Raw genomic sequence first — 24,999 nt, 5'->3', positions numbered from 1 at the left:
CTTTTATATCCAATAAAAATCCATAAAAAATATATTGTAATAATTTGTATGGGATGAAAATAAATGTAGACAATTGTAGTTCATAGAAATAGTTAATTTATTTATATAAGCATTGTCACGTTACATGTTATAAAACTAAACGCAGGTTAACAATGTTAGTTTATAATAATATATAATGTTAAATTAGTTAATTTCCATGCATAAATTAATTTTAACAAATGTATAAATTAGCTAAATTTCAACGCAATCATCCATGTTAACCTCTAATAAGCCTCAGTACTTAAGTTGGAAACCATATTAATATTAATGAAATACGTTTTATTCGCTTATTTTTATGGAAACTTTCCCACTACATTCTTTTCTTTCACGGTTCAATGTGCATGAAAGTAACAAAATATAAAATAAACAAAATAAAAATGGCTGACACCCAAACACCCAACGCCATTTTAGTTCGTTTACGTGATTCAAAATTTTATTTATGAAGGTGAATTTCTCTGAGAATCGACAGAAAAATTCGTCCTTGCCAAAGTGAAACAAAATTATAAAGTTAAACTAAAAACTAAAGGAATGCATAGAAGGGTTTTTATTGTTTTTAAACAAAGTACAAACACTGTTGTCATGGCAACGAAACAAATACAAATATAACTAATATTGCCCTTCTTCGTCATAGTTAACCCTCGTATGCTCAATGTTTCTCAAAGTTATCGCTCGTTGCTTATCATGGCTGCCGTTGCTGGGGGATTTTGTGACGTTAAGTAGTTTTGTTGTTTGTTAATTGTTTGCGTCCAGTTGTCTACTGACTAGAAAGAAGGTTCCTAATTGTTACGTTACAACATGGGTAGTGGTTGTCGCAGTTACAATGATGAGAAGATTTGTAAGTTGAGGTCATATGATGTCACATTATATGTGATGTCATGTTATATGGTTTTTAATGTAATGTAATGTTATGCCATGCGATATGGCGTTATTTTTGCTTCAGTGTTACTGGTTCCCTAACTCAACCTTTTCGGCAATCATGGTTTGGTTAATTTTTTGAAATCCGCATTGCCATTCTGATATATGTGAGTAGTTTGATTTGAGTTATTTGAAATTTGTGCTTAAGACAGTTAGTATAGTTAGCGATGAGATCTGATAATCCAACAAAATAAAATAAATAAGTCGTCTAATAAAAGCGAATATTTTTAATTAAATTAATAAATAAAATAAATATATGTTAACCAGTAAGTATATAGTAAAATGTTTACAAAATATATATATAATATAATATATAGCGAATTAGCAAGGTGGTTATAAATATTAACAGCGTGTATAAAAATAAATAATCATCATCAGCACCATCGTCAACATCATCATCAACAACAATCGTATCAATATCATCAAAACCAGTTATATTGAGATTGTAGCATTACTCTATGTACAAATTCCAAACACGCAAATGTATTGAATGTGTTAAGACAATCTTTCCAATTGTCCGTGTCCTTGGTGCATGTATGTACAAAAGGAGACACGTCTCTTTCTCTCTCCTTAAACACAACAGATCATTAACTGAATTATTTATTTATTTATTGAAGCTTTGCAATTGTGATTTCTTTCTGGCGAAAAGCATTTTGACATTCTTACATAAATTTAGTAACAGAAATATTGTGTTTATCTGTATGAGTTAAAGTTTTATTTAGTTCTATTCAATGTTCTTGTTTTATTGATATAGCTACCAATGCTAATTCAATGCATTGTATCTTATTGTTGTTGTATGTATTTTAGTGTTAATGTGTTGCTGTATATCATTGTTGTTTTTGTACTTCATTGTTGTCTGTTGTTGAGGTCTTTGGGTCTTTTCAGCTGCACTTTCAGTCTTTTCATGCCAATTTGGAAGCCATTCATGGCTTGGATTGCATTTTGAGCGCTCACCTGATTGTCATAGCTTACAAATCCTGTCGGTTAAAATGAAACAGTTTTTATTTATTGTATTTCAGTCGATTTTTTGGTGTTACAGTTAACTTACTGAAAGCTTTTTAATAAATATCAAGTTATTGAAACACTTCGTAGCATTCTTTAAAAACTCTGTTTATCGTTACGTCCTACCCTCATTACAGAATTTAGATATTAAATAGGTTGTCATAATTTACTTCTACTCATACCAAATTTGGTGATGTAAGTACGTTGCAAATGTTGGGATAAAAATACAAATGACATAAAAATGGGACGTTTGGGTTGATGCGAAGGTTACTAACTAACCAAAACATTTGCTCTGGTTGGTGGCCCTATCAATGTAGACTTTTGAACTGATAACATTGCCGAAGCCCATGAACATTTGAGCGAGGTCGTGATCACCAAATTCTTGGGGCAGGTGGTATATGAACAGGTTGCAACCCTCTGGACCTGGATAGATTCAACATAATTTATTTCCATAAGATGCGCACACTTGAAATGTTTCGGCTGAATTCTGCGTTACATCATGAACGTTTTTTTTCATAGTATTGATATTAAATGATACCATACCTTCTTTCTGAGCAGTTGGAAGCATTGATGTTGTGTGATGTGTTAACTGAAAATGAGCTATGTTGGCAGGATAAGCTGAAAATGATTTTTTTTCAACGATTATAAAAATATTTCCAGTAACATTTCTATGAAATAAATAATTTAGACTATAATAAAAATACTCGAGTAACATATTAAACTTAATCTTTGGTATCGAATAATAAATTATTAATAATTACAATTAATAATTACTTATAATTTTTCCTTCTTTGGATATTATTGGTGCACCAGTGTAGTCGGCCTCGACATTGTTCCACGGATCAAACGCTATTGGACACAAATCAACCATGATTGGCACTGTTTGAGAGGAAGTTTTTTTTTTATATTAGATTATGCGATTGCCATCACGTCGACGAATGTTGAAATGAAAAATATAACATTTGTTTTTCATTATATAAAAAGAGCAACTGAGCTCTCAGAGGAAAGGTGTCACTGACCTAAATTGCTGTATGGTGTGAGACCAGGGAAAGCAGCTGGGTCAGTCACGAATGTTTGACCTGGTTTTATTTGAAATTATTTATTTGAAATAATGTTGTTTAAAATATTTCTCAATAATTCGAAGTTACCGGAAAAGTATATTTTGGTATAATCATAAATAATTTCTCTTGATATGTGGAGGATGAGTGATGACGTCTTTTATAATACACAAATTTTTACATTTTAATCCTGATGCATAACTTCTAGAAACAATATAAAGAGTAGATAATTAGTTTTCATGAAACAAAGTTATTAAGTTGTGTTTTTTATATATGAAAACATACACGTTATACCTAAATAGTTAGAGACAACTTGAGGTTGCTGTTGATGTTGTGGCTGCTGATCAGGTGAACCTAAAAGAAATTTTTAAATTTTGTTCGTAAAATTTGTTTGCGTGCGAACCATAGGAAATGTTTATAAAATGTTGTTTATAAAAAAAAGTATTTAATACAAGTTTGTTTATAATTTTCAAACATTTGTTAGGGTGTATATGTTTTATACAAAAACGTAAAGCAATAAAAAAATTTATGGTATTTTTGGCTAATATTTTATTGAATAATATTTGAAGCATAAAATAACAATAAAAAGATAAAACCCATAAAAGGAACTGAGAAGAATTTCTTTTCTGACACGAATTTGCATAACTTGACATATAAAACATAAATGAATGAAGAATTGCAAACGTGTGTCTTTGCATGCAAAAAGGCCAGAAAATTTTGAAAAGAAAGCATTGTACTAATGGGATGAACATCACATAGAGAAACTAAGTCTTTACATTTTTCAAGCACACAACTACCTGAATTATGGTTAGCACTGGAGAAATTGAAATTGTTGCTATTGTTGTTGTTGCCGCTGCTGTTGTTGTTGCTGGCGTTGATGTTGTGGGCGGTGCTCAGAGTGCTGACGTTGCTGTGAAGACTTGTTATGATTGGTTGTGGCATGGGCGGACTGATGATGGGGGAGATGAATGTTCCGTTGGCGAGAGGCTGACCAGGAGGGAGTATCTGTTGGGGGGTTTGTGGTGGTTGGAAAATCAATATATTTGTGCTGTCTACGTATGACCATTCTCACTCAAACAGTTTCACGTTCAAGCAGTTCATTAAAAATTTTTAAACGAAATAAATTGCTTTTGAAACACATCCCATCTATAAAATATTTAATCTGTGAGATATTTTATCTGATTTTCAACGATTAAAAGTGCCGTAAAGTCGCCATGAAACGCGTCGTAAAAAATTTTAAAGAAAGCCTTCTCTTCCCAATCGGCATCTGCCTGATGTACCTTCCGCTTTATATCTGCCTTCTATTTATCTTTCTGGAATTTGGGAATAATTCGATATTTTGTCGAATGTACTTCTAAGAGGAATTATTATTTTTGGAAAGAATTCTTAGCTAAATTTTTTTTAATGTTTAAACGAAATGTTTACCAAACAGTTTATTTTAATTTGTATATGGCATTCCTAACTGGATGAAAACTTTCGCGAGCTAAAAATGTTGACAGACGTACTTTTCGTTATCTATATACTTAATTAAAATCCTTTTTAAATGAGGAATCAGAAATTTTTATTATTCATTCCAGAAGATAGATCCATTCTTTTGTTGATGTATATGTGTGTACTGTACGTGTTTATATTGATTCTGCAATGCACGTGCCAATAAAGACAATGCAGTGCTTGGCCCAATATTGATCCCATTCACAGCATGAAGTGTTGTACGATTGATATATCGATCCTCATGGTCGCGTGGAAATGAATGATACTAATAGGATATCCAATAGGATACTTGGATACTATCATTCCAAGTATCCTATTGGAAGATATATCGATGATACACGGCGTCTGCCTTGAGTACTAACACATCACCTCATGTACGAATCATTTTTTATTACAAACATTTGTTTTTTGTTAACACAACAAATAACATTTCTACTATATTTTAAATTTTTTAAAGTTATCTTTTTAAATTTTTGTCATTTTGCAAACTGGAACAAAATTTAGCGAGTTTGAAAAATACTTTTAGCCCAATGTGTAACTGCTTCTATGTTGTAACTTTATTTAATCTATTCGCATCTGGTATGCAATACAAACTTTTTTTTTGCCAAATTTAAGAAAACTTAATAAAGTTGTATGTGCGTGCGTAAGTATCGGCATGAAGTGAAGAATCATGTAAGCTCTCATGCCTTTGAACAAGAATACTTTTTTTTAATTTACATTACAGGCGGTTGTCTTGTCTTCAAATCGAGAATACAATTGGTGGAAACTTTTATTCGTCTCTTCTAGAAAATTCATTTTTTTCCCATTTTTACGGTTTTTTACATAAAAAAGTAAATTTAAATGTTAAACATAGCTGAAACAATTTGAAATAAAATAAAATTTGGCTGCCAGCGGATAGCATTCATATAGCACATCAAAGTGTAGAACAAAAATAGCAGTTTCCCGATCAGTTGTGAAAAAAATTTGCAAACGTTTTGCAAAATATTTAGCATTTAATAGAAACGGAACATATTTTTAAAACATTTTTTAAACTTGATCTAAATTTATATATTCCCCCTTTGGCTTTAGCACGCTGAAGATAACATTCAACCGGATTCAGATTTTGATTTCAATTTAAGTAATTTTTATCCAGCAAATATTTGTAGCTTTTTTGTGGTAGACAATTGTGGAAGAAAATAATCGTTCTTCAATAAAGGAAAATGATGTGTGATGTTGTATATATAGTTTATATGACATACTCTATGTACAACAGTTTGTAGCACATATTGTACTTACTGTTTTTGTATACATGCACAACGTTTTGTATGTTTTATAAACGTGTGGTTTGTGTGCGTGTGTGTACGCTGTAATAGCATATCATACGCATGTTTGTAATGTACACTTTCCATATGCACATCACGCCAGAAAGCCTACCATGACGATGTTGTACGCACAAACTCCGAGAAATGAATAATCATGACATGTCCATGAATAATCATGACATGTTCTTTTGAATTTCAAATAAAAATTTCGCTTCGGTTCTTTTTGTGCTTGTTGTTATTACTATTAATATACATTTTGTTTTTATGATTGAATGTTTTTATTTTGTTGTTTTTAATAGATTTTTAACAATAAAAATAATTTCTCAGTAGCAAAGTATTATTGTAACTCTTGTTATTGTTGAAATAAGAAATTTTTTTAAGATGTTTAATTTTTAAGAAAGTTGTTCTTTCTAATGAATTCGCAGAAAGGCTCGCAGTTTTGTTAGAATTTCAAAGAAATTCTTTCATATTATAACCAGACAAACGCGAATGAAGGTGTACAACAACAAAGCAACTCCAGCAAATCAAAAACAGACATTGCATCCAACCAAGTGTGTGTCGAGCAGATAAAACTAGATAGACACACGTAAACACAAACACTCAGACATCAGATGTATCAACACAAGCATATGGCGTACTATATATATATTACTAACGTAAACATTTTGTGCGTGCAATCAACTGAATACAACAAACTGCCAAACATACTGAAATATCAATATAAATGATATCAATATCAATAATATCCTCTCACGTCCATAAGTGCAAACACAACAATGCAAACAAATGCGTACAATATATCATTTAGAACACACACACACACACACACACACACACACACATACAAACACACACACACACACAGAGTTGTGTGGTTAATTATGCACACACCATATAGTTAACCTACTACTGATTTTATTTACAAATTCAAAGGCAACCACAAAAACACACAAAAACAAACCAAAACACACAAACAAACCAACACACACAAACAAACCAACACGCTCATACACACACAGATAAACACAGAAGGAAGCACATGGAGCATATTATGAACAGCAGTGTATCGCTTTAGTAGGAAGCAGGCATGCATTATCATGGAAAACAATCATCTAATGATGCACACATGTATGTCCGTATGTACGTACACACATGAACGTACATTTCACGCATGTATATACAACATATATGATGTTTGTATTGTATGCACTTTTATGTATGTATTTATCTGCTAATTTTATCATGTACCATGAACTTCCTAGAAATGCATAAAAGTTTAGATACAATACTTTATACATACAATAAAATACATATATACTTTTATACACACAATGTTTATGTACCTCATTATGTATATTACATACATCTAATTCAGATAAGTGGTTAAGCGAACCTAATATAAATACATTTTCGATTTGTGAAACACGCATACTATACTGCAGACATCTGAATACGTACGTGTTTGTTATATGCACATTTTATGTCTATATAAAATGTATGTAGTTGTGTTTATAGGTATATATATATATGTGTGTGTGTGTGTGTGTGTGTGTGTGTGTGTGCGTGCCCGCGCGTGTAATATATGTGTTTAATTTAGTACAGGGTTGGAACTTCATTATTGATGATTTGGTTACTGGAAGTCTGCGCGCGTTTGTCAGTCTCTGCCTGCTCAATTTTATGTGTGCTTTGTGTGTTGTGTCTGTCTGTGTGTGTGTGTGTGTGTGTGTGTGTAAGTGTGTGTACTGTGTGCTTTTTAATATATTTGTTTGTACACCCATAAAAACGTTATCAAGAATTATTAAAATTGTATAGTGCCAATTTCCAATTCCAAATACAGCAATGTTGACTGTTACATTTTACGGCCTGACTGAAGCATGGATGTTGCTAATTCTTTGTTTTAAATCCAGTTATTCTTTACTCATTGTCATCATCATCATCATTATTATTATTATTTTATAGCTTCAAATGGAAATTATTTGTACAAAAACTTCATTGCATGCAAGCAGATTGTTGAGAATGGTAGGTAGAGAGGATGATTTGTGTTGGCATTTAATATGGGCTAATGTGCTTCATATCTCATGCCTCTACGCTGCTCTGCTGACTACATTGAAGAACAAATCCGCCGTGATTAATATCCGCGTATCGATTACGCCGTATTCATGTTTTTTTTGCATGAGCACACACACACGTACACGCACGTACATTCACACCAATACACACTTACACACACATACGTACACGGATATACCCCATTTAGTCATGAAATACACTCACGCACACGCATACACACTCAAATAAACACACGCATTGTATTCAGAATTACGTTAATTTAGTTTTGCTATAGACAGACACCTTTATATAAGACATCTCTTTAAATCTTTGTTCATTTGTTAGCCTTTTAGATTAACAATGCATTGTAGCAAACGCATGTGAGAATGTCTTGCACTAATAGCAAGAGTATTTAAAAATACTTCCATTCTCATGCATCTTAGAGTTTTTAAGCAGCCAATGAAAGAATAAAACGTAAGAAAACTATAAAAAGATATCACAACTCGTGGCAAGTAAGTCTTGCACCAAATTACAACCGCAAGTTCATACAATGAAATATAAACAAGCAGTGTAAATAAACATACAAACAAACAAACATACAAATGAACATACAAACAAACATACAACCAGACATACAACTAAACAAAAAATAGTCAAACAAACGCAGGAATAAAATATTATTACACGATGATCATCACACAAGTCACAGATCAATTTGAATATGTAAATAATTTGATGTGAACAAATGGACGTATGCCGATTGAAAAGTAAACAAGAAATCATCCTCCATGCATTCCAAATGTAGTGACATCATCATCCCTAGCGAACAGAAAGAAACAGCGTAAAAAAATCTCACCACAAATTGTAAGGAGGATAATTAATATAGGACGTTGAATTTCCAAAATTAAACTTGCTATGAAAAAATATTTAAAATGAAAAAGATGAAACAAGTAAAATAAATATTTCAGAAAAACTGACGACGATTAATCAAAAATAGCAGACCAGATTTTAGAACGTCTAGCAGCAAATGTTCTGGAGTTAATGGCAGAGCAAGGGAAACACATACATTAAAGAATATTATTACACCACCAACAACAGGCTGTAACTACAAATACCATCGTAACAACAAAAAATGCATAAAGACCGTTCGAAATTCAATAAATTGATGTTTAGAAACGTCGGAATTTAAAATGCTAAAATGTGCAATGATTCATTGACAACAACGAACAAAACAACAATATAAAAAAAAAAAAAAAAACTAAACAACACAAACAACAACAAGAAAAATAACAGCAATCCACTTGAACTCATTCAAACAGAAGTTGTTATTGTAGCGAAAGGTCTAGTAGAGAATGAGTGAGATGAGACTTGGAAGCATTTGCTTGTATGGATGAGGTAGTGCGTGCATGCATTCCAACCAGCCAGCCAACAATATGTTTTGAGTTATCTGCCTATCCATTCCAGTTTGGCGCTGATTTATGAACATTTTATGCAGGCTGTCTCAGATAATGCACTTTTCCAGAACATGCACAATCTGCACACTACGGCATGAATGAGAAGAAATATTGAAAATAATATCAATACAATACGAACTTAATAATTATAGGCAAGGAATACATCATTTGCATGCCATTAAATGTTTCTGTACATTTATTATTAAGCCGGTAAACATAACGCACATCGTATAATTTTCAAACAACACTGAACCAACGGACCAAAAATACACGCCATACGTTAATAATAATAGAGCAAAAACATGCGTCCCCATAAACAAAGCAGACTACACATTTTAATAAAAGCTCCCACAGATGAGCGTTACATATTTAATCTACACACACACACACACACACACACACACACACACACACACACACACACACACACACACACACACACACACATAAATACCAACCTACACATACAAGCACACACATACACACGCACACACACACATTCGAGTATACAAACGCACGCAGATTCTCACATACCAAACACACACAATGTAAGAATACACACACACACACACACATACACAAACAGTATACTTAATTTTGTTTTTTTGTCTCTGGACACGCATGACGAGTGCAGACAACAACTTAGATAGAAAACATCTTTGGATATATGTATTATATATATATATATATATATATATATATATATATATATATATATATATATATATATATATATTTATATATATTTATTTATTTATCTATATTTGTATAATAAAAGTATTAAATTGTAGAAACAAATTGAAAAAAAACAAATTTTTTAAAGTAAATTGTTAGAAATATGACTAAATTAGCTAAAGATCAACTTTATCAAACAGCTAAACTTTCTTTGAATGTAAATGAACGTTGAAAGCCGAGGCAGTACTTTTTTGCGTGCCTCACAATCAGTCTCAGTCGCCATTTATTTATTCATTTTTTATTTATTTATTTCATTAATCTATCGACACATCGGAACAATTATTCACTTGAATCATTATATGACGATGTGGACGTCTTGCCAGCTGACACGGCGCTCGAACCCCGCCCATGTCATTCCAATTAAAAACCAGCCTCTTAGACATTTCGGCTAAGCTGGCTCCATAAATAATGATAATGGTGCATTCAGAAAGATGTCACTTCTTGGAAAAACATAAGTTGAATATTTTCAATCCAAAGTTTATAAATATAATTTTATAATTTGTAACTTTTTGTTTTTATGTGAAAATTTTGTAAGCTTGTTAATGATTAATCTTTTATTTACGTACATTTTTACGTACGTACGTACGTCACAACAAAATTAAAACCGGGCAACAAGCAGCAATAACGACAAACTCGTTACTCGCAAATACCAACACGCAAAATGCTCCCCAAATAACTGACAGTTTTCAGAATGCTATAAATAAATACGGTCAAATATGTTTGAAAATAAAAAACAAAAGCACTAAGAGAGGGCATGTTGTAATGAAATAAGGAATGTTGGCGATGCTACTGTCAATAATGGGCAATGGGCAACATGCGAGCTCTAAATTCTGTCATAATGAGACACTATAATATGACTAAATGATGATAAAATAGAACGAGACAGCGTAACGAGACAATATAACGAGACAGCGTAACGAGACAATAGAACGAGACGACACCACGCGACGTCATGAATACATTTGTAATAATAGGATGTAGGAATGAAACGAATGCTCCGATACGTCGTACCAGCAACAACGGAGTCACCAACGTTAACAACAACTGCAACAACAAGAACATGGAAACAATGACGATGACCAAAAAATTATTTGCGCACATTTCCATAAAAACATCAATATTAGAAAAACTTAACGTAATAACATCGAAACAACTCCACGACAGTAGGGGTTTCAGTATCAGCGTTTCCACCGACACAGCAATCAACAAAATTTCCAAGAAATCATTCAAGATGGTCACGTATGAAAATTAAACTTTACAGTCTGAGTGCATTTTTAAAATTTACTTTGTAATATAACCTCAGTAACTAGCCATAATAACATCCGCAACACAACTGCAACAATAACTGCAACAACATTTGCAAAATCTGCAACAACAACAACAACAACTGCAACAACATCTTCAACCTCGAAAAACAAACAAGAACACACGCTGCAGCACTTTGAAAAAATTCTTATCTCAAGATTTTCCTAAACAACAGTCTTGTTCAATTAACGCTGAAAACATATTCATGTACATTTTCAAATGTTTCAACTTGGTAAAACCATGATCTTATATATATATATATATATATATATATATATATATATATACATAGATAGATATATACGGTTATATATATTTTATATCATTTATATAATGTATGAATTAGTTTTCTGCATGTTATTGTTACAGCTGATTTTATAAAAAATTATCCTTATTAGATTAAAATATCGCTAGCAAAATATATTAAAAATAAGGATGGCACATCATGTTTAATAAAAAATGAAACAACGACTCGTGTTTGAGTGAAAAAGAGATAAAACCGCTTGAGGCAAATAAATATGTGAATTTGTGTAAGAGGAGTGTCTGTCGGTACTTGAGATAATCACTTCTGATAAACAACTGCTCGTAACTTTCGCTTCTGTTTCTTTGGTCTTCCGCTATAATTTTTATAAATTTATTTTAAATATTGATCTTAATTCTGATCAACTTCCAAGCATATCTGATATAATCGAAATGTTTTGGCTGAATTCTTAGACAAGAATATTTCCTTATTGTTATGCATAAGAGTTGAACATTGTGGCAGTCTGTATCAATTGCACCCACCCCTCGCTCAGATAGAAATCCGAACTCAACAAACTGAACCACGTGTGACCCGCAATATAATACACGTGCACAGAAACCAACCACAACAATCAGACAGACTCAAACAAAGGCACAGACTGCATCAAACAAGCAGACATAGACAAACATGTGGTACTCCTATCTACGTACACAACATAAATATATGTATACTTCCCAAACTTAATATGTAAGGCAAGCATCGAATTCAAAACATAAAAAAAACCATCGAAAGAATGATCTGATGAATAATGAAGCTTATCAGTCTTAATGTAATTTTATAATTTCGACAAGAAGTGACTAGGCGATGTATGTGCATATGCAATACCATTATATATATATAATAGAATGTGTGAGCATGTTTGAATGGAGTACGTAAATGAGTTATGTTTGTGTGGATGTGTTTGGACATGCACGTGCGTGTACGATCGTGCGTCTGCTGAATGTGTACACAGGCATAAGTCAATTTTCTTAGAAGGAATTATTTTGTAAGAATTCGATACCACAAAACATTGTGGGCGTTACGTACCAACGACAAGGCTATGATCTTTGTAAAGGGTCTGGAAAAAATTGTATTAAAAAAAGCAATGAAAAATTTTTTCTGAAAAATATAAGCACTGAAAATTTTTTGAGTAGAGAACTGAAGAAAATGAAAAAGTAACAGACAAAAGGAAAGTTTTTGTTTAACTTTTCAGTCTCTTTGTATCTTGGCAATAAATTGGATTGAAGGGTTCTCAATGGAAGGTTCGAACTTCAAGTGCTTCGTGGTCCGTTCTGTCCTCAGTATGCGCATGTGTGTGGATGTGTGTGTATGTGTGTGTGTGTATGTGTGTGCGTGTGTTTTTGTGTATACGTTCTTATATTTACGTACATGTTTATAGGTATATTTATGCTAATTCATTCATTCATTCGTTCGATCGTTCGTTCGTTCGTTCGTTCATTCATTCATTTATTTATTTATTCATTCATTCATTCATTTATTCATTCATCCATCCATTCATTCATACATACATTGATAAGTTTTATTGGATTAAAGCACCTTCTTTGCATGGCGATGCTTAATATGTTGGGCAGCATTGTTGGATGCAGTTGGGTGGATGATGTTTTTATCACAAAGTGCTTACATGTGCAGATGAGTTACCATTAAACAAATACCATACTGCCAGTGTGAAGAAAAAATTAATATCAACATTTTATGAAACTGCAACACGCTTAACTGTTCAAATTAATTTTCAAATTTTCACACAGTGATTTTTGAAGTGAAGACTTCAGATTTTTAGAAATATTTCATACCCATATGCTGGGGCGTTGAAACTATAGTTCCACAAGTTTGCCAATAAAATTTTAACTATAAAACAATATTCTCATTCATTCACTCATTTACTCATTCACTCATTTACTCATTCACTCACTCACTCACTCACTCACTCACTCACTCACTCACTCACTCACTCACTCACTCACTCACTCACTCACTCACTCACTCACTCACTCACTCACTCACTCACTCACTCACTCACTCATTCACTCACTCACTCACTCACTCGCTCACTCTCTCACTCATTCACAAACAACAACAACAATTGCAGCAGTAACAAGAGCAACAATTGATCTACAGACCAAAGCCACGGTAGACAATAGCAACAAAATAAAGATGGAATTAGCTAAAAAAATACACTATAAATTTTTTTCAACAATTACCACAATCTTATTGTAACATTCAATAGAATTACCATAACCTAAAAAACAATCGCACTAACTCGCAGCAACAAAACACTATCCACAACTAAATCAACAAAACTATCTACAACTAAATCAACAAAACTGGAATTAGAGAATGAAAAACAAAAGCAAAAAACGAGGAAAGAAACAAATGCAAATGTTCTGGATGCACCAACATGAATTCACTAATTGGAAAACAAACAACACGCCAGCAGAAAACACGCGGGCATACATCAGATGGAAAAAAATGCCTCCGAACTTCGGGCAGCTATTGATTCAACTAATTGATGCTGCAACAAAACTAATTGTGAAAATAATCATTCCAGTCTGTATTTCTCAACTCACCTCTGCGTTTGATTTCCTCATCTATGTCTAAATTTTTTAATTTAAGTTATTGAAGTTTGGCTGGTTTATGGCTGGTGTCAAACTCGAGTGACGTATTTGTTTCTAATTTAATAGTTTCATCCATATAATCTATAAATAACGATTCATGTCGTTATTTTTATTCTATATTTCAGAAATAATTTATAAACATGCGACTGAAGACAACCGTGGATGTTCAAGCTCTGAAGAAATAAAACCATCCACTTCACTCCACTCCTCTTCAGTCCTCTTCATTCCACTTCACTCCCACTCCTCTCCACTTCACTCCCACTCCACTTCACGCGGTAACTTTTCCAGATTTTAAGTTTCCTGAAATAAGACGCTGACGATCATCCATGGAAGTGTTTTCAGAGCTGAAAACTCACGCAAACACACGCGCTCCTTGGCTTACATATACATACATTTGTATAAATAAATATTCATACACCTAGTAACATTGATACATATGTGTGTAAATGATACAATCCCCTAATGCATATGTATAAACACAACAAATCATCATTTGCATATACATATTCATGCATAACGTAACCAAACACACAAACAAACGAACACACATACATACAAACACTCACTACACACACACACACAAACAACACACACACACACACATACACATACAAACAACACACACACACACACACACATACAAACAGCACACACAAACAAACGAACACAGAAACAAACAATCACACACACATACAATCACACACACATACAAACAACACACACACACACACACGTGAATGTTTTCACTCACACTTGAATTAAAAAAGAAGAGATAAGATTTGAATACAGCTCCATGCACTCAACAACAAAAAATTTCTTCAGATAAATACTTGTGCACAACCTACTACGCTTAAACGAAATGAATGCATCTACAACCATCCAAAACCAAATAACAACTACAGCGTGAAGATTTAACATAGAAAAAAAAAACACAACCAACTACAACTACACTAGGCAAGCTATTTGAATTAAAAAACTGTAAAAGCATATCATGTAACCTCAATCAAATATATCAGAGAATATAACAATTATAATTCATAGAACATAAAAAGTCAGACATGCGAGTAAGTGCTGGTTGACTGTGCCGGCCAATTCAAGCGATCCATCATCATCACGTTTGAACATACGTACATATATACATTCACACACACATACATACAGACATACATACATACACACACACATACATCCATACATATATAAGTACATAAACACACACACACACATACCCACACACATACATACATTCATACACACATACATACATACATAAATACACAAAAACTTTGTAAAAATAATTTTATTTATTTCATATTTTTAGTGCAGTTGTCAATCAACCAGGAACATTTATTCCTTGAATGAATGATAATTTATAATTTTTTTGCATCCAATTTAACGGAAACGTTAACCATGGAAATTTTACGGTGAGAGGTTAAAAATGTTGACGTCTGATATATTTATTAGCACTATTTAAAGAATTGGAAAAATATCACTCTTATTAAAAGAGATAAAAATGTATTCTTTACAGTTTTCAAGTTCCATTAGTCTAAAAAGCAACAACAACAACAACATTAAAATCAACATAAACAACAACACAAACAGCACCATCACATCGTCATCACAAAAACAACAACAACACAAACAACAACAACAACAACAACACAAACAACAACATCAACAATAGCATCATGACAACAACAACAACAACAACACAACAACAACATCAACAATAGCATCATTACAACAACATCAACAACAACAACATCAACAACAACATCATCACAACATCAACAACATCATCACACAATATAACAGGATCATCCTACCAAGAGAGCGTTTGAGGAAAGAGAAAAAAAGAGCCGAGAAGAATTTCATTGAAAACAAACATCACATTGCATGACTCACTCATCACTTCATTATTCCCAATACCATTATCATCATCCCCATCATCATCTTCATCATCATCATCATCTTCATCATCATCATCGTCATCATAATCACCACCACCATCTTCATCCTCATCATCAGCATCATCTCCTCAATTGTTTACCCTCTTGATAGACTTGGATGCATGTGTATAAAATGGTTGTATGACTGTTTGTTTATATATGCAGAGGAGGAAGGCAAGCAAACATCCACACGCACTTGAACAAACAAACAAACATACATACACATACAAACACATACATACACGTACAAACCCATACATAACCATACATACCATACAAACACATACAAACACATACATATACATAAGAACACAGATACTTATACATACATACATATGCATACACATACAACTTCCGCCAACATACATACATATACAAACAAACAAACAAACATATATATTACACACACACGTACAAACAACTAAACAAATGCACACATACACTAACAACAGATATAGAAATGAATTAAACACATAAAACAAACATAAGAACACATGCGTGCTATCAAGTCGTGTTCAAAAACACATTCATAGACACACGTACCAAAAAGCTCATACACACACACATACAAGCACGCACACACACATACACTCACGCACACACACATACACTCACGCACGCACACATACACTCACGCACATACACACACACATACAAACAAATATTCAAACAGCTTTCTCATGGCTTTCTTACGATTAGATCAAACTTACTACCGAGCAGATAGAAAATTATTAAAGAAAATAAATTCCAATTGAGAGAAACAAAAACATTCGAGAAGAATAAATAAGCCCGAAGACATTCGAACTGTGAGGTATTTTAATTAATTTCATTTGTTGATACTTTTGTAAGCAAGACCATTCCATGTAAAGTATCATACAGTACGAATGTGTGACGTACGTACATACAACACTAACCACCAACGAGAGTACCTCAGACAACGGATGCATCGTATACCCAATTTACGAAACTCTTACCACAAAATTTCACAGAATTTAAAATTTTTGACACATATTCAAATGATTCATACGTATAAAACCGGCCCAGTGTTAAGTTGATAAGAAAAAAAAGAAAACTCATGAGAGACTTAAAAAGCTTCAAGAATAATTGTTTTTCGTCACAAAAATAATATTTTGTAATTAGACATACGTTGCTCGTTTGAGTTTTGTTTTGCTGTGGAACTAAGGTAGATAATCCAAATAACATACCACAACACTAAATACAATTTATTTGTATTTGTGTTTGGATGTGCGTATGAATACACGCGCAACTCTGTGTGTGTGTGTTTGTGGAAGTGTATGTCTGTGCATGTGCTGCACATATAAGCACATATACAGCATATAGGTGTAGTTGAAAATGGATGAACTGAACAGTTTTTTGAGAGTTTGACGCTACATCAACTCGTCAGATGTCAACGAGCAAATGTATGCAATCGTAAGCGAGCGTTCATTTAAACAAACTTTGGTAGCAGCACGACACAGGCACATGAAGAGACACACACATCTCTCATACTTGCACTCGAGACGTTTTCAGAGAGTTAGTTAGTTAGTGTATCGATTCCTACGCGTGCATTTGAAGTTCGACGACCAGAAAGTTTGATGTGAAGAATAAAAACAAATGGCTGCAATTTAAGACGCAGTTCAATTTCTACTTCACCCGAACTCTATTTTCTAAGTTTTAAAATAATTTTACCAGCGAGACTGAAAAAAAGCAATTTTTTTAAATCTTTTTTATCTTCATTTCGCACCTACAAGCAAAGTTTAGTGGCTTTGAGATTCTCTTGAACTTGGTTGCAATTGAGTTTTCTGCACATGTGTGTGTATCCCAAGGCAGGCATTGACCTTCCTTGATGGCTAGGTGCAATCATTGTATCAGAAGAATGGAATATGCGATGACATTTGAGTAGCAACAACAACAACAACAACAGCTTCAACAAATAACATTAACAATATCAACAACAACAACAACAATAACATCAACGAGGAATATGACACGTGTAGAAATTATTATTTGTGGCAATGAAAAATATCGCATGAATTAGGAAAATGTCGATACAAATTGCAAAATCCATATAAAAATATCTGTAACAAAAATTTTTTTTCATTGACAACCAACAAAACAGCAAACCAACCAACCATCTAACCACCAACCAACAAACCAACCAACCATCTAACCACCAACCAACCAACCAACCAACCAACCAACCAACCAACCAACCAACCAACCAACCAACCAACCAACCAACCAACCAACCAGCCAGCCAGCCAACCAACCAACCAATCAACCAACCAACCATCAACCAACTAACTATCCAACCAACCAACCAACCAACCAGCCAGCCAGCAGCCAGCCAACCAACCAACCAACCAACCAATCAACCAACCAACCATCAACCAGCTAACTATCCAACCAACCAACCAACCAGCCAGCCAACCAACCAACCAGCCAACCAACCAACCAACCACACCATGCTGCCAATCCATTTATTGATTCATTTCAAAACGCAATCCATGGAAACAAAATGTTTATACGTTCTATCAAAACGCACACGAGAACATTAATAAAACACATTAACAAACTCACATAGATAAACAAGCACACATACACACACAAACACACACACACACACACATATACATACAAACAATCACACGTTTGTACACAACAAATTTAAAATATTTAAACATGCGTGAAAATCTAGGCCGAAAGCTTCATATTTTTGTTGTACGTACATAAATACATATGTGGAAAAAAAACCGCAAGGGCATTTTTCATTCCAAGAAGGTTAAAGGTCAATGTCCGCCAATACGATGAGGTCATTCTCAACAATCGCATCTTTTACGCTGGAAAAGTTATGCTGCTCCATTGGTCTGGTCTAACATTATTGTGGATCGGTTGCATGACGAGACTAGCAACGTTGATGTGCAATTTCAAAACGTGAAAAAACCAACCAGCCAGGCCAACCAATCAATCAACTAACAAAAAATTAACCAGCCAATTAACCAACCAATGTACTTACTAGCCAACCAACCAATCAACTTACCAGCCAACCAACCAATCAACTAACCAGCTAACCAACCAGTCAACCAGCCAACCAACCAATCAACTTACCAGCCAACCAACCAATCAACTAACCAGCCAACCAACCAGTCAACCAACCAATCAACTTACCAGCCAACCAACCAATCAACCAACCAACCAGTCAACCAGCCAACCAACTAACCAGCCAACCAACTTATCAACTAACCAACTAACCAACCAACCAACCAACCAACCAACCAGCAAGACAGCACAGCGCATGATGGCATGCTAGTGGTTTGATTGATTGGGGTCAGTCAGCATTTAGCTGTTTGTCGAGTTCGTTTTGGTTAGGCTTGAGAAAGATAAGATGATGGTGATGATAATGATGGCACTGATGACGATGAAGATGACACTGATGATGATGATAAAAATGTAGAAAAGAAAAAAAGATGATAAGTATAACGATGATGAAAATGATGACGAAAATGATTAAAGTGAGCAATGATGTTGAAGAAGTTGATGATGCTGAAAAAATTGACGGCTTTGAAGATGACAACAGTGCAGATTAAATAGACTGTGATATAATACTGGCGTCAGCTAACATGACACTTAGTGATGTTGGTGTCAATAAGAAATGACATTAAGTTACGAATGACGATGATTGAAAAGATGTTAAGCAGGAATGACCCTGACAGTCTTAAATAACGGTGAAATTAGGACATAAAACGTTCATGATTATAACGGAAATGCCACTGAATTAAGAATTACGTTGGAAAATGATAAATAGAGCGCCAAGATGAACGAATGAAAATAGTTAACACATGTGTAAACACAATTTTATGATTAAAAATTAATCTAGTTATGTTTCTAGAGCAGGTCTGTGGGACGAGAGAATCATGATAATTAGTTCAATTTTCTTCATTCTATCATTTTCCTAGAATCGTTCGTTGGCTTGGCTCAAATTTCGAAATTTCGTTTGGGAAGTTGATCAATAAGTATGTTGGATGCAGGCAGAGGTACGTGTGGTGTGTTTTTTGTGGTGTGTTTTTGGGGTGTGTTTTTTGTGGTGTGTTTTTTGTGGTGTGTTTTTTGTGGTGTGTTTTTTAGTGTGTCTTTTGGGGTGTGTTTTTTTGTGGTGTGTTTTTGTCACGTGTTTTTTGTGGTGTGTTTGTTTGTGTGTTGGCCGGTGAGTTTTGTGGTCTTTGTTGGTGTGTTATGATGGGTCGTACGTACATTGCATGTGTGTCGCCTGTATTGAATGTGTGTTTATTGAAATAAATTTCACTAGAATGTGACTTGATGTATTCCTAATTGGTTGTTTGTATCTTGGAAGTTTTTAAATCGTAATAACTGTGTGAACTTTTGCTAGTTAGGTTTAGGTGTAAGTAATATGTGTTTTATCGAAGTGTTGTTGTTGTGGTGATTTGGAGTTGTGTTGTTATTTAAGGTTATTTTGTTTTAACGAAGAGCTCATGTGCAGTTTAACACGGTGCAATTGTTAATTGCTTCGTTAATAATGAAGTTTTTTTCATTTTTTTGGTTTCTTTTATTTAAAATTTTTATTTTTATTTTTCGTTCGAAAAAGTTGAATAGAGACGATGTTTTTTAATATAACGAAGTCCTGCATATGATTCAAAGTTGTCAATTGAGAATATCTCAAAATAGCATCAAATGTGATGAGCCGATCATTTTGTAACGAGATAGCTTTGTGTAGTAATCAGACAACGGTGGTCATTTACACGTTCTTCTTGTACATTCAATTGTTAAAACCACTCACCCATTTATCATCACCATACTTTGCATCATCATCCTCACCAACACGCCACCCATCTTCATCATTATCATCATAACTATCATCAGTATCATCATCATCACGAATTCACAATCACTATCATCATCACATAATTAACATGATCACCACAAACACCACCACCATCACCAACACAATTGCCACCACCATCGTCGTCATAATCACCACCATCATAGTCGTCGTCATCATCATCATCATCATCATCATCGTCATCATCATCATCATCATCAGAACTCACTGCAGGCAGAAAGGGTGCATTGTAGGCGAGTGGTGTGTACGGGGTGATGGTGATGGGGTTGATGACATTGAGTGGTAGGGGGGCAATCTTCCTCATCCTTCTCTCGTTTTCGGTATCGGCCAGCTTTACTACTAAACTTGATGTGGCTCCCTGTGTGGCGTGTTTGTGGTGTGGTGGCGGGCTGTGGTGTGGTGTGGTGGCGTGTCTGTGGTGTGGTGGCGGGCTGTGATGTGGTAGTGGATTGTGGTGTGGTGTAGTGGTGGGCTGTAATGTCATATGGGGTGGTGTGATGTGGGTTAGGCTATTATTGTTTTTGTTTTGTTGTTAATGTTGTTGTTGTGTTGTTGTTGTTTTTGTATTGTTTGGTTGGTTGGTTGGTTGGTTGGCGGATAGATGAAAAACATGAAAGATATCTTTAAAAAAACAAACATTTTGAAGTTACGACATATAAAAAATGTTTTTTCACCATAATTTACGAAAAATAAATTGAAAAATTGAAAAATTATTTACACACAATGACAGCAAATTGAACAAAAACCCCCAGCAATTCGACATCAAATGCAGACATCATTAGTCATGAAGAAGATGGCAAGCAAAATAATTAAATTGCTTTAATACAATGAAAGTGTTCCTTGAAAAACAAAATAAAACGATAAATTGAAACATCACGGAGAAAAAAATTTTTGAAAATTTTTTAGAAGAATTCTTTTGCCACGTAATTCAATTAATGTTTTAGTTGCTGAAGTTTTCAAAAAATTTTATTTAATGTACTTCATTGTGTGAGCTAGCTAGGTGAAGAGCTGATGATGCTAATATGGATGGTGGGATGATATTAAAATTTATAGAATGAAAAATACTCACACACACACACATACACACACTAACACACACATACTAAACACACACATGTATACACACAAATAAACATCACACACACACACATAAACACACACACAAAGACACACACACACACACACACACACACACACACACACACACACACACATGAAAACCCAAATAATCAGCCAGTCACAAACAAACAATCACATACACATACACAAACAGACATATAAAAACACACACAGACACACATTCAAGCAGTTACACACTCACATCATAGCGTGCAGTAAACAATGTACCAGATCAATTAACGTTTCAGCGTCTGACTCCAGTCTGTTTCAATTCTACATGTTTATTTAATTTTTTTTTTACACATAATTTCATAAGTGTTTGTATGAGAAAAAAGGAGAAGAGAAAGAGAGAAAGAGAGAGAAAGAGAGAGGGAGAGAGAGAAAGTGAGAAAAAGAGAGTTAATGAAAGTAGGGAAGAGTAATAGAGAGAAAGAGGAAATGAGAGGGGGAGAAATCAGTATAAAAACGTTAGGTTATGGTCTCAAATAAATTAAAAGAGACTTTTAAAATGAATTCAAACTACATCTTTGTTGCTACAAATTGTTACAAGTTGCTACAAATATCCTTTTAATGGAGTTACAACTCTACAAGCAAATAGTTACATCACTTAAATTTACGTCCGTTGTCTATAATGTTTGCTCGTTTTCCTATTCGTCTGATGAAATCTGTAATAATATCAAAAGCATTGAAAGGTAAAATATATAATTTGCATCACAGATAAACTACAACTCGTTTGTATTTATTGAATATAAAATATAAAACAACGTTATCTTGGTAATGTTACAATTGAGCAATACAGCCTTCATAACAACGTCTTGAATGTATTCATTCCAGTTCAGTTTGCTTGCAAAGAAAACCAGATAGATCTTGTGTTTTTAAATTTCAGCTGGTCTATAAAATTATTTTCATTCCATATAACCCCATTGAAGACCATTGAATAACCATTGAAAAATTATAACATAAATTTTGTTCTTACTTTTATTTTTAAAATTATATTATACATTTTTGGTATTTTGGTTTATATATTATTTTTATAAATTTTATGATTTTTGTATTTAAAAGTAGCAACATATTTAGTCTTCGCCGTATTCAATTCGGATGCAGTAATTGAAATAAACATTACCACCATCACAAACAACCATCATCATTAAAACCACCAAGCACCATCACTTCCACCATGTCTTGGTTATCATCATCATCCGCATCATCATCATCACCATCACCACACCCATCATCCTCAATATCACTCAATCTCATCATCATCGTCGTCATCATCATCATCAGCACGCCTAATACTAACATTGATGTGTTTTGACAGTGCATGCAAATTGTAATATATTATTCTTTGAAAGCTTCATATATCTCTCTGCCTCTCCCTCTCTCTCTCTCTCTCTCTTTCTCTCTCCCTCTCTCTTTCCTTCTTTTTTTTCTCTCATTATCTCTTTCTTTTTTAATTTTTGTTCTTCCTTTCTTCCTATATTACTATCCTTCTTATCTCTCTTCATTTCACTCTTTTATGCGTTCTTTATTCCACATTTTGCTAGCTCTTTTTTTTGTTCTCTCTCTCCCCTTTCTTCTCTTTTTTTTCTCTCTCTCTCTTTCTCTCTCTCACTCATCTCTCCATTTTCCCATATTCTTCTTTTTTTTATTTCCTAAAAAGCTGACCTTTAAAAGGAACAACGTACCTTTAAATATTGGAAATATTTTTAGAAGATAATATTATTTTGTTATTCTTCTATTGTATGAAATTATTTTTACTGTTATGGTTTTTGTTGTAGTTGTTGTTGTTGGTTTAGTTGTCGTAGTTGTTGTTGTGGTTGTTGTTGTTAGAGTCGTTGCTATTGTTGTTGTTGTTGCAGTTGTTGCAGTCGTTGTTGTTGTTGTTGTTAGAGTCGTTGTTATTGACTTAATGATGGCTGGCGTTGTTTGTAGTTAATGCTGTTGTTGTTTTTGTTATCAATTTTTTGTATTGTGGTTATTATTGTTGTTTTTTTGTTATTGTTGTATTTTATTATTGTTGTTGTTATTGTTGTTGTTGTTGATATTTTATTTTAATATTGCATAATTGAGTCGTGTAAGCGGTCGGAGTCTGCATTACATCGGATACAACAGCGTTGATGGAACTTTCATCATTCCCATCATCGTCATCATCATCCTTATTACCATCCTCATCATCTTCATCTTCATCTTCATCATCATCTTCATCTTCATCATCATCTTCATCATCATCATCATCATCATCATCTTCTTCATCATCTAAGTCGTAATCATCTGAGTCGTAATCATCTTCATAGTGGTCATATATCATATCATCACAGTCATCAAAAAATCACATTTTTTTTACAACCATCATCATCAAAACCCATTAGCATCTTCAACATCATCCCCACCATTGCCATCATCATCACCACCGTCATAATCATCATCATCGCCATCATCATCATTATCACCACCATCATCATCGCCATCTTCATCATCAGCATTTTTATCACAATTTTCATCATCATAACCACCACCATCGCCATCGTCATCATCACCACACCATCTTCAATCACCCTATCTAGATAATTAAGAGAGACATTATGACGTCATACCGATCTGCCAGGTTCCTACTTCATCATCTGCCCGCCGAAATAAATCATTCGTTTCGTTCTTTTTTTTCATCTTCATTTCAGTCCCCACTGGATTGTCATCACTGAAAGAACACGTCGCCAGTGATTGCCTAATCGCATGGGTGACTATGATATGATGCAATGGCTCAACAAATGCACTCACTCACTCACACTAAAAAATATTACCACCACATGACCA

The 24,999-nt window shown here is 33.8% G+C and overlaps 1 protein-coding gene across 1 annotated transcript in view; it reads right to left on the bottom strand.

Moving 5' to 3' along the window:
• Positions 1 to 1,800: 1,800 nt before the first annotated feature.
• HELRODRAFT_90208 (hypothetical protein) overlaps positions 1,801 to 24,999 on the bottom strand; it is a gene marked incomplete at both ends in the record, with an annotated part of 98,069 nt that continues 74,870 nt past the window's right edge. Inside the window, 6 exons of the mRNA XM_009031712.1 lie at positions 1,801 to 1,931; positions 2,236 to 2,379; positions 2,500 to 2,574; positions 2,976 to 3,011; positions 3,791 to 4,081; positions 21,274 to 21,427. Coding sequence (XP_009029960.1) covers positions 1,801 to 1,931; positions 2,236 to 2,379; positions 2,500 to 2,574; positions 2,976 to 3,011; positions 3,791 to 4,081; positions 21,274 to 21,427 — 831 coding nt within the window. The remainder of the gene's footprint in view (positions 1,932 to 2,235; positions 2,380 to 2,499; positions 2,575 to 2,975; positions 3,012 to 3,790; positions 4,082 to 21,273; positions 21,428 to 24,999) is intronic.

The sequence above is a fragment of the Helobdella robusta genome (assembly GCF_000326865.2).
Source record: "Helobdella robusta unplaced genomic scaffold HELROscaffold_78, whole genome shotgun sequence".
NCBI classification, from domain to species: domain Eukaryota; kingdom Metazoa; phylum Annelida; class Clitellata; order Rhynchobdellida; family Glossiphoniidae; genus Helobdella; species Helobdella robusta.
Note: the sequence above shows the minus strand (reverse complement) of the source record. Positions and strands in the feature narration are given on the sequence as shown.